Consider the following 12,958-nt stretch of genomic DNA (forward strand, 5'->3'; position numbering starts at 1 on the left):
TAAATGGAGTGGTGTTTTGTTACAACTGAGTAGGGATGTTTTTTTTAAACAGAAAAACCTACTTAAAAAGTTATTACAATAAATGCAAAAATTTCAATTGGATGGTTTATTTCACTTTTTTCCCTAGACAAGAAAAATAATGATACTTTCTCTCATTTCACATGCTGGCTCTCAAACATCTGGTTTAATGAGGCACTTATGTTTGCTCTGACTTTTTGTTATACTGGTGGCAAAATCTAAAAAATAGTCACACACATGCATAATTTTCTCACAACTTTTTATATATACAAATTAATTGCTTGAAGACGTTAACAGCTGTTCTTCAATATTCCAACTTCATTTGGGAAACTGGAGAGTGAAGATCATCAGGCTACTCAAGAATGTGGGTGCTCAATCTCTCCTGCTACCTTCCAGCATTTTTGCATATCCACCAGCAGTCATTAGACTGTGGCCATCAGTGGGACCTGGGGCAAAACCTCCCCTTCCCTTACTGTAGGACCAAACGTTAGCTCAGCCAAATCAATAGTGCCCTAGGATTGAACTTGGGACCTTCTTGGTCTGAGTAATTGAATGACAACAAGGCAAAGAATTTACTATGGTAGCATCTAACAAACTTGAGCAAGAATATATTGAAAATTATCTTTGGAAATTCAACAATTAAAGGATTAATACACTTCTCCAAAGAATTAGCAATGCTTGATAGTGCTCTGTTCAATAAGAAAGGCTGTTGTGCAGTGAATGTGCTGAAATTTGCTGACACAAATGATTTGAATACTACTGAGATTAGTGAGTTAATCTGAGGAGCCCTACTAGACATTTACAGGTGCTGCATATGGAGTTTGCGTTTGAATTACAGTGCCACCACGTTTCTTTTCTCTGAATATGCTGTTTTCAAAAATCAGCAGCCAAATTGCAAGTAATCAAAATTAATGTAAAACAGACATATTGGTATGCAGGAAAGACAAAAATAATTTGGATAAAAATTATATTCAGCATTCATCATACACACACACAAGAAAACAAAACATCTCGCACACCAGTGCTCAGACTAAATGATACTGCTGGAAGATCAATAACGCTAATACCTTTACATACAGCGTGCAATCTTTCCAAATGGCTTGCAGTTAAATGCTTAGCGATTTTGTTTTAACATTTTATTTGGTAACATTCCCCTAGGAATTCATTTTTTATAATCAGCATTAATTTTGAAATGCATTGATAGAACCACCCATGGTTATGTGTAACTGAGAAGAATAAAACCTGGAAATTAAATGCATTACAGGCTGGTTTCTCTCCAGTGACTGCCCTGACCTCGTTAGCAATTCCAGCAATGTTTTAATTTCTGAATCCAGCACCCTCAGTAGTTTTGCTTCTGTACTGTAGTATCTGGTGAAGAATGGACAAAAAGTCTTAAAACAAGCAAAACTACAAGAAAGAATGGGTTGTCCAAATAGCCAATATATGGGAAGCTGAGAAAGTAGAAATCACAGGAGTAAAAGAGATTAAAGGAGAGAAAGGTGTTGAGACTGCACACAATCATAACAACATAGATTTATTGGTTCCAAAGGCGAGGAAAAACACATCAAGTCTGAAGTACAGTAATATTTAAAATAGAGAAATTTAACCTATTTAAAAGAAACACTGCACTGAACTCAGAAAGCTAATGTACTTCTCTTTAGTACAACAAATAATTCAATGAACACTTTGCATTGAGATTTGTTAAGCATCAAAAATATAAAGAGAAAGTATGGAGATGGAAGGATGAAAGTAATCACGAACAATTAAAAATATCAGAATTGTCTAATACTCCAGTGATTTTGTTTTGAATTTTGACACTATTACATTTAACCTCTCAAGGGCCCAAGGTGAGACAAGATACACACTGTACTTCTGTTCTTAAAAAGTTAGTTAATTTGATAAAATACAGAGTTGAAGCTTATAACTGAAAATAGGTTTTATCATAAAATACTGCTATTTCTGTGAGATGTCAAATCAGCTATCACTAGTAGCACGACAAAGGTATATGTGCAGTTTAATTGGAACAGTTTCATTTAACACTGACATTATAGGATACACATCAGGAACAGATCAGATTGCTTCAGTCCTGTAGCAAACTGACAGAAACCTCCTCATTAATACTATGGCGAAATGGCAGAGACTACAGTTACTCGCTGTGCAAGGGCTAAACTCTTTGCGGCAGACTCTTGCATCCTTGTCCTTATATTACAGCTTTCCCCCCTCTGCCAACTGACTCCTTTTGGAATGTTGCAGTGTACCTTGTAAATCACAGCACACCCCACTGCCCACCACTATCACCTCACCAGTCTTGTTTTAGGAACAGATGATAAATAAATCAAAGTGTACTAAGCAGTTCTTCCACATGGCAATTGCCTCCCTCATTCCTTCTGCAGCTCATCAATCAAACTATTGTCTACTTGAAAGCCAAGGCTTGTAAATGTCATCTCCACTCAAGTCCAAGTAGAAGAAAATCAGAATACTGCTACGAGTTTTAATTGGATAGTGTAATTAAACTAAAATACCCTGGTAGGCCAGTTCTGACAGGATAGTCAAGACCTCTTTTAATAAAGCTGATATAGTATTTGTTACAAGGATGATACAAATGCACAGGAAAATTATTTTAATTCCATTCCTAGTACCGTCACTTGCTGGACTCACTTAGGGTTTTAAATGGTTTTCTTTTTGCAAATGATGGCATATTTTAAAAGGAATTGATTAGAATGCAAAATTACTTGAAGTTAGCATCAGCTTGCTTTACACAATAATGCTTGTCGTCTAGTTAAGCAATTAAACTTAAAAAAAAGGCCAACAGGGTTTGGAATGCATTTTTAATAATCATGGGATGGTTTTTGGGTCAAGTGGGAGAAAAGTAAAGAGGAAGTTAAGAGTTTCGAAGGTAACCTGGCTGGGAGTAGCTTGTTTTCTTTATGAAAGAATCCCTTTCTTTCCCCTTACCCAAACCGACAGTTGAGCGCAAGAGCTCCACCGCACTGACAGCCATTTGGACATGCACAAGAACAATCTCGGTCAGCTCCTCACCTTCCTGCCACCCCCCACCCACCTAATTATATTACTGACAAAATTACCAATCATTGTCTCTTTAATAATAACTCAGCACAGCAGTGGAAAGCAGTTAATACAGTATCCAATATTATTAACATATTTGCTAATTGGCCAGGATTTACAATGCTAACAGCAAATCGGAACAGAACGTCCCGTGGTCGTCATGGAAATCACAACCAGTTAATCAGAGCTGTGAACCAAATTGAATCATCGCTATGACGACGATTACAAGAGAACCTCAGATCAGTGCCCACAGCATGTGGACTGGCACAGGCGCAAGGTGGTGTTAAAATGCCAACTTCAATCAGCTGGGGGACTGGGGATGGTAGGTGGGTGGTGCCAATAACTCTTGAGAAGGAAGGTAGTCCACAACCTGAAGGCTGAACAGATTCTTCAACACAAATCTGGACTTAACTCGGAGCCTTGCCCTCAACAAAATGATAATTGTTGCAAATTTCAACAAGGGAAAGAAAAATGCCTCCAACGTGGTGAAAAAATAATCCCTTGAACAGGCAGAGAAGATGGCAAGGGGTGTGGTGGGGTGATGTGAGGATGGGTTGGGAATACCTCTACTTAGCTATCACCAGTTGCAGTAGTTCTTGGTATTCTATCCAAGATGGATTAAATAGCACCAAGTAGGGAAAATGCATTAACAGGGAAAGTTGCATGTGGCTTTTGTACGTTGCCAAAAACAACAAATTGGCACTGGGGCTCAAGTATAGATTATCTTGTCTGACAACTGTGAAAGCATCCCAAATAGTCCAAATGCAGATTTAAAACCTGGACCCATACCAACCTGGCACTGGTTCTCTCCCAAACAGCACCTTAGGGTTACTTATATTAGGTAATTCTTAAACAAACAGGGTTTTTATCCATTTAACAAGGCAGCTGAGTTAACTCATACGGCTAGCTACTTTAACAATAAATTTGCATCAAAGTGAATTCTGTGAACTTGCTACACATATGTAATAAGTCACACAAGAAGGTCAGTATTAGTGGGAAGCCAGTAAATACTAACTGCGTATTAAATGAATTAGGATTACCTCCTTTTAAAGTTTGCTTCTGGTGTAATCCATATTACAGCAAGATTCAAGGCATTAATTACACTGAACTGAATAAACTCAAGAACAGGGCATTGCAGGGCACAGTGCTACATTAGCATGTGTCAAGTTTCTTTGGTTTTAAATGAAAACTACATAAAAACATTTCTGCCATCAATTTTGCTATCACTAACAGCCAGCACGAATTCTGCAAGAGAAGCTATTTTCGTGCAGATGTGAAATTCAATGAAAAAGACCGACTCTTGTAGGAACATCAATCAAAACGTCGACTGCAGTGACAGATCTCAACGGTGAGGGAGGGTTAAAGGTCACAGGTTAAGGAAAAAGCCAAGCTCTGGTTGAGCTCTAATATCTCTGTGGTAGAAGTCTTGGAAAGGTACACCCTCCTGTATTAGCCTACCATCATTAATCTTCTTGCCACCTTCTTTAGCTAGTCAAGCAGAACTGCTCAATAGAAAACTATATGATGGGGCACAACTAGAAGGCCCAGTCCCCATTATCAGGTTAACATTCTGTTAAGCCTCTCTGCAGCAATGGAATGATAACAATTGAAGAGATCAGGGTCACATGATGTAGAGCATCCAATTAATGATAAGCAGGATTTAACCAAATAATGTAGTGCTCACAAAAGAAAAAAAACTGAAATGTCTTTGTTGCATTTAACAGTCTGAAACAAAGCAATCTTTCATCCAGTATCAAGGCTTGACAAGTATATCAGCATAATAGCATTTTCTAACATTTTTAAATGTTGCATTGCGCTCTGTGTGTGTGTGTGTGTGTGTGTGTGTACGCACGCGCATGCGCGCGCGCAAATGCACTACATAAATGGAGCTATCTAATTACTGGCTGAATTGCAAGACATTTTGAGAGGCAAATTTAGGGTGATGCTGACTCTGTACTGTAAAGTGCACCAAATAACCTCTGATTAAGGCCACTGTCCTTCGAGCAGAAAAGAACCAGATAGGCTAGAAGCTGCAATGTTCTTTTAAAACAACAATCAGTTCACCGTGTTTGGAAATGTCAATCTTATTCTGTAAAAAAGGACAATATACTAAATATGCATCAATTTAGTGGTGTTTCGTTCATGATTAAACATTAACATATATTATATGGACCCTTAATATGTTAAATGGTCCCAAAGTATTTTGAAGATATTTATATAAAACTGATAAGAGGCAAGTTCCAAATGTTCTGGAATTTATTAACCAAAATACTCCAACTGACTACTCTGTGGCAGTGAAAAGTGAACATGCCATCTGCAAAAATTGACGATTTGACCATGCAAATCACTGAATTATGAGATCCTGCTAAATTTATACGCATTTCAATGACTAAACTTTAAAATAATTCATTGCACACAGAATACTTCAAATATTTGAAAATTTTTGCTTTGAAACTTTTGTTAATAAACTGATAATACAATGAGTTACAACTGCCACATCACATTTTTCAATTTGAAAATAACCATTTTACATTTTGAACATTTTCTTTAAGACAGAAGATGACAAATTAACTTATGACAGAGGCACAAATGCACCTCTCTAAAAACCGTTTGAGATACAGTGCTAGCATAACTTTGCAGGCAGCAAGCTGGATTTCTTGTAGATGCTGAGAAGGATGCAAGTCCATGAGTAAAACAATCCTGCTTTATTTTAAATCAATCCCCCCCCACCCCCCAAGCCAGTAATTTTGTTTCCCTTCCGTGAGCTTTGTGTAAAACTGCTCTAAAATAGGCTAAAAACCATGATCCTGATATGATACAGTTTAAACTCAACAAGCACTGTCTAATATACATTTGTAAGGACAACATTAAAACAACTGCATAAAGCACAAGACTGAAATCTTACATGTTATTTTCCTTCTCACAGTTTTAACAAATCACCAAAAATACTTGTCAAATTAACTTACTTATCTCTGTACAGACTACAATGGACTCTGATAAAAAAACACTAATATCATTAACTTCTTCCTACCACAACCTTATGTTCAACTCTACTGCATGCTTGTTTAAAAATAGGGGTATGATAAAAAGAAAACATCTAACTGACGTGAGAACACCAGTAGCTGATTGTTAGCCACAGACCTTATTAAATTCTCAACTTAAATTTGACTGGGTTTATCACCAGCCAACTCTGATAGATTAACAGGGCACCACTGCAGAGTGTGACAAAATGTTGTTCAACCTTTAGGCGGCTGAAAATTTAGGAACTGATTTCAGAAGCATAGCAGTTTTACAGCTAGCAATCCAAAAGATAAAATAATGTATCATAGCACCACTGTCTTATCTAATATTAAACCTGTGGACAATATGGAGCTCTAATTTTTCTATTTCAGTGTGTGCACTTATTCACAGAACAGCACAAAGATACAGCACAAAAATATAGTACCACATACTTGGACTCTTCTCTTCCACAAGGTCACAAGCGCAGAGTAGATCAGAATCAATTGAAATGGGTTTCTGTTTAATCCAGAACTTGGTGCTCGCCTTCTGATTAGTAACAGGGTCTATCTCCACCTTTTCTCCCGAGATACCTGTGAATCAGTGGGGATATAAACCAGTGGGCTGTGTAAGTGATTTTATATCAACCATTTGACACACTTTATAAATCTTAATGGAATGAACACATAAAATACTCTCTTAAGCCCTCTGAAACTCTGAGCTTTTCTGCAGCATTCTAAGAGAAGATTGAATACAGAGCAGATTTCTGGACCACCAGCTGAACAAAATAATGATAAAATGCATCTGATATGAACACTGTATTCTTAAAATAGTGGTGGTGTAAATTTGGTTACACTTAAAAAGCTTTTATATCTAATAAGGTCACCAAATGGTACCAGAAAGTTACAGAACAATTACAGCATTCTAGTTATTTAGAACACAAAACTACATGATTTTTAGATCAGATTGTTTGTGAAATGTAGCCAATCACGTTCTGATATTAGTTTTATAATTGTGGCGATACCAATTCCTCAAAGCACACCGTGTACAGAGGCAGAAGCAGTTATTCGGTAACAAGGCCAACCTTGATGGACGGTGCTGAAATACATAACTTGATACATGTAAGGCTTACTGAGATCCAACTTGAAATGCTTATTTGCTTTTATCTTTGACGAATTAAATAAAACTGTGTGGGGACAAAACTAATGGCCTTGATAGGGTAAGGTATGTTATTAGAACGGGGGTGAAATTGCCAGCAAAGTTTTATGGTGTGGAAGAAGATTTACTGTCATAATATGGTGATATTCTACATGAAATAACACTGCATAACTCAGGATGATATTGAATGTTTTTAGATGTGTAACTGTGCATAATAAACTCAGTACAGCAGTTCTGGGTAATAATATCAAGCACCATACAAATCAAACTTCAAAAGACTAAGTGGGTGAGAAAATTTCACAACATTAGTAAGCTCTCATTAAGTGGCTATCTTTAAAAATAAAATAAACCTTTCAATGCTGTGTTAAATCTAAAATGTTGTTAAACCTATAAATCTAATTACTAGGGAATGAAAAATATTGAGGAAATGTCCCAGTAATCATCCCTTATCTTTATGATAAGTTGAATGCATTTTCCTGAACTTTCTACCAGGTAAATGACCCAAAATGATAAATAGTCCAGGCAGTAGCAAAGCAACGCATCTTCAATCCGATGTCAAGAAACTCAAAGATCTAACTATTTCTACAGAGAGCTTTCTGTTTTCTGTTGAGCTGTCAGGCATCAATTCAATGGGATCCCTGCCATTAAGCGGCTGTGATGTCATCGACCTGGTTGAGCAGCCAATCAAAATTCTCCCGCCTTTATCGCAAAGATAGCAAACCAGGAAGTACTCAAGTTCTTTTGTAGGGTACTGTATAAAAATGGGAACCTGTGATTTAAAGGTAGGAGTACCACAATTTATTTGAAATGTTAATTCCCTTGTATTTAAAATCGTAAAAGAAAATTACTATAGATATAAACTTAGTTCTTTTAAGGGCTAGTTAACTTGCTAAGCAGTTACTATTACTTGGTAACACTATTAAAAACTCACTTTGAACACGTAACCTAGGACAAGATTTTCAATTTTGCAACAAGAATATTTTATAAACACCTAAAATTCAGATCTATTCACATGATTGCAGCTTGCTTACAGTGAAATACAGATAAGATGGATTATTGAAAGGAACCCCAGGACTCCAATGTTAATCTAAGTTGCTATCAGTTTCAGGGTGAAGTCCAGGTGGTCAGTGAACATCAGTGTTAGCATCATTACCATTGTGAAATTGGTGCTGATTTGGATATCTAGGAAATATTTTGCATCATCACCAACAATCAATTATAAAGCAACAGATTGCACTTTAGGAAAGCTTGACAGGAAAGATATGTCCACAAAGACATCCATTACATAATTTGCAAGACGGGCAATAGAATAAAATGTTTAACAGCCCTTCAATGAATTTGAACATGTGATTGGCTTCCTTAGTTTCAGACCGCCAAATGTGATCAATATGATATAGTTGCCATTTCTGAGTGCACAGTTGGTTGCTACAACAATGAATTAATGAAGTTATCCGTTTATTCATTTGTTTTGGATAAAGGATTGAAACTGGCCAAAACAGTAAGAGAAATCTATATGTCTGTCTGAACAGCTCCTTGGATGTTTAACTTTAATTCTATAAAGCAGTTTAACTTATCATTTGAAAATGACCCTGCTATCAATGAGCCCTCTTCTGGTAGTTATTCAGGTATTAACTTAGATTAAGAGCCCAAACATATAGTGGAAATAGAACCCATAACCTTCCAACATTAAAAAAAAATCGAGGTCTTGCTATAAAATGAACTAAACTGACACTTAAACAGAAAATTTAAAAAAAATCTGCAGATGCCAAAAATCTGAAATAAAGCAGAAAATGCTGTAAACACTCAGCAGGTCAAGCAGCATCTGAGGAAAGAGAAATAATTAAAACAATACTAATGTCCAGTCTCCTTCCCAGTTTTGCACAAGGGACTTCAACATGAAACATGAACTGTTTCTCTTCCTGCAGATGCTGTTTGATGTACAGTGTTTGCAGCATCTTCTATTTTACTTAAGGAACATATTTTCACGAAAGCCACAGGAATAAAATTTTACACTACACAATTCATTGTTGAACAGAGATATTAGAGGCTGTGATGGCATAAAAAATAAAAATTCATCTCTGCTGAGAAATTTTCAATATGGCAGGAAGCCAGCTCCTTGAGGAGATTGATACCATAATAAATATCAATCCATTGTTTCAACAAGATTGGTAATTCACACAGCCAAACAGGTGCACTCAAGCTCATTTTACTACAGACAAAAGAGTCAAACATAATGAACTATAGTTTGAGTACTGTAATAACCTACTTGAATAATCGAAAATCCGGTTCATTCAGAAATCTATGCCACTAATGTAATTTGTGGAAGGAAGTCTTATTCTACAACTGCTGGAGGTGGTTCTCCTCCTTTCAGAGTACAGATAAACTCAAAATGTGGTGCAGACACCTGGAAAATAGACATGTTCACTTCTGCACAGATTTAACCATTTGCCTGATCATTGTTGGTCAGCTGTTTTAATAAATGTTACCAACATGTTACGAGACTTCTATAATAACTCGTGGCGTGAAATACCTGGTGATTAGTTCTACAAGCTCAAGTAGAGACATAATTTGGTTTTGTATTATTTAAGCAATTTCCACTCCCACTTTACAGAAATTAATATCTCGTAGGCATGAAGCACTAAATTAATAAATAGCTTCCCAACTCTTCAAAAACCCCCTTTAATAAAGTAAATATAAATAAAGAACATTAACATGACAACACCCAACATTAAAAATTTGCCATTAAATAACTAGAGGAAAGTCATCAATATTTTTATGATTGTAATTTTCATTAAACATGAAAGACAGCATTAATGAACAGGATGTGCAAGCCCAGAGGAGTATCTGATCACTAAAAGATTAAAAATAAGCTAATCTCAATAAAAACACTAATTAAAGTCAACAGAATGTGTACATATTAATAAACTGAAGATGGTGAATACTTTCTACAAGCAGTTATAAATCGGATATTTTGAAAAAAATTCTCTCCAAAAAAATTACATTTTAAATTTACTGTAATCTGTCAAAGAAAAAATATAAACAATTGTTTCTACTTGACAAAGCCCCTGAACACTACTATCTAAAAAGGGAATACATCTAAAATTTATTCTATGGTCCAAAAGCTCCAGAAACCACAGAAGCAGTCAATATTGTTAATGTACCTTGTTAATTTGATGGGATTTGTCAGGTAACTCCACTGGAAAATTATATAAAACTGTTCCAGATGAACAGATGATAGTGACATGAATTAAACTGATAGAACAATACCAGAATATAAACCAGAAATGACACCTAAAGTGGCTGTTGATTTATTGCCATCCTGAGTTTGGTTCTGGGCTTCCATGTATATTAGTGCTACAAATCTGGGTCCATTTAGCAGCGAGATGCTCGTACATACATCACTAGCTCCTGCTCCAAGCCAAGGTCATTCCCCATTGCATCAATCTTTTCAGCAAAGGCTACTCCGCCACAGCTTGTTTTTACCCATTCGAGCTTGGTAATGTTTTGGGGGTGGGGGGCTGGTAGAGGGGAGAAGAGGGGAAGAAGAAAGAGGATAATGAAGCGACTTCTACTATTACCTTCTGAATCATTTTAAATTTTAATCTTAAAAACTGCACAGTGAACAGATTTGAAGCAGCTCTCCTTCACAAGCTTTTGGTAAAAAAAAAATAAGTGTACATGAATAGCTACCTCCTCTTCACCTTGCAAAATGTAGTGTGCAACTGAAGATATAAAATGGTGAAAAACTAAGCAATAATGGATCTAAATCATTCTGCATCTTAAAAGCAGAAATCAGTGAGATGTTTGCTGGCGTAATTCACAATTTCAGCTTGTACTACCATTTCTGTGCAGTCACCAACAAAATGGCATATCCCCAAAATATTTTTTTGTTTAGATATTCTCAATTTTTGTTAATCATAATTAACACCCATTTTTATGGGAGATAAAAATACTTTGCCTTGCACTAATTAAATTTAACTGGTCTACTGGAAGTTTGCCAAATTACATGTTACTTTTTCCTCAGCAAAGCATGAATAGCAGCTTCCAAGTTTTTTTCCTACCCACAGAGGTGAGATGTCATTCAGGGTACTTTAGAACTTCAAACAACAGACATGGCCACAGGAATACAAAGCATTATCCGACAAGTGATGGATTCTCCACTTCCCATAGTTAAATCTAAGATTTTCTCCTTTGTCATACAGAATTGTATTTTTTTCAAAATAGAAGGATCTAATAGGAAATATTTAGGAGCAGCTAAAGTCCAATTTAAGAAAAAACTGTTCCAACCAGCAATATCATCAATATTTTACCACTGCAGTGGTGTATTTTTGGTCACAGTGAGGAAACTTAGCAGAAGATTATTTTGAAAACAAACAAATTTAATGAGTCAGAAAAACTGCTCCTGGGAAAAGTCCATTAAGGCAATCCTGTGCAGTGGGCTCTTGTCAATTTTGAGAGAGAGGCAAAATTCTATCGTGATGGAGAAATAGGACATGTGCAGACTACAATAGGACTCTCGTAGTGTGTGAACGCCAAGGCTTTATGGCCATAGTTTCCTGCTTTTGCAAAGCTAGCAGAGAAAGACAGCTGGATTGTGGATTTCAGAGGGATGAATGGAGGTTTCAGGGAGAGAATCAGATTACAGTGGGAACCAAGGTTGGACTGGATGTAGAAAGGATCAGGAAAGTGGTTGAGTTGGGGATGGTTGAGGAGAGGATTGGGCCAGTGTTGGTAAATCATAGGGGGATTGGCAGGGGGAGGGTTGAAGAATGCAACAATCACAAGGAAACCACTTAAAGACCTTCCTGTTAAACAACTAATGCTACAGACCACTTGGCAGCAGCCAAGGTTAGATTTTGCTTCTTTAATGCAGAAAGTTAACTCAAACACCAGCAGAAGCCTGGTTTGGCATGGTGTTTATGGGTTGCCTATACACAGGACCATTTTGTATGTCAACTCTGAACTGTACATGGTTTATCACCACACACAATTAGCAGCACTGTGGGACTTTGCATTTTATGCAAGAACCACCTGCAAAGTTGAGGTACACAAAGCACCTGAATGAAGTTAATATTTGGGTTTCTAACAAACGTGCTACGGGATAGAATTTCCAGGCAGTTGTCTTCTTCTGATATAACAAAATCTTGCATTTGAATACTCTGCAATGCTTAAGATATTAAAAAATGTTTCATTGCTTTCAATCTTGTTTTGTCAGGAAACATGGCAGCTAATTTACACAGAACCAGACAGCACAAAGAACAATGATGTCTTCATGGAGGAATAAACACAATCCATACACCAGGAGAATCCTCATTCTTCGAAATTGCACATGATCCTTTTCTACCAAGAGGGCAGATGGGCCAGGCTGAGCATTTTATCTGACTAAAAGTGCAGCCCAGATAATGCAAACCCACCTTTGCACCAGACTGAAATGCATCTCAGATTGTGCACTCAAATCCTGATGTGGGGCATTAAGCCATGATCTTCTGCTTTGTGAAACTGTAGATAGGATTTGCAGTTGTAACTACCGCTTGTAACTAAATGACTAAATTTACCCAAGAATATCTGCAATTACCAATTATTTGGAGTCAGTCTGTAAATTCTCTGCCTCCTGAGGGATATCGTAAATGCGCCTTCCATTTTAGAGCTACCCTCTTTAACCAATGATAAATGTTATCATCTCGCTTTGGAAGAAAAACAGCACTAAACATTTCAACCA

General features: G+C 36.7%; 1 protein-coding gene across 5 annotated transcripts in view; it reads right to left on the bottom strand.

Moving 5' to 3' along the window:
* Positions 1-12,958, bottom strand: part of mapkap1 (MAPK associated protein 1) — a 197,556-nt gene that overhangs the window by 17,803 nt on the left and 166,795 nt on the right. For all 5 annotated transcript variants that reach the window (XM_052037365.1, XM_052037363.1, XM_052037364.1 and 2 more), the window contains one exon: positions 6,537-6,674. In XM_052037365.1, coding sequence (XP_051893325.1) covers positions 6,537-6,674 — 138 coding nt within the window. The remainder of the gene's footprint in view (positions 1-6,536; positions 6,675-12,958) is intronic.

Source organism: Pristis pectinata, chromosome 23 (genome assembly GCF_009764475.1).
Source record: "Pristis pectinata isolate sPriPec2 chromosome 23, sPriPec2.1.pri, whole genome shotgun sequence".
In the NCBI taxonomy this organism is placed as follows: domain Eukaryota; kingdom Metazoa; phylum Chordata; class Chondrichthyes; order Rhinopristiformes; family Pristidae; genus Pristis; species Pristis pectinata.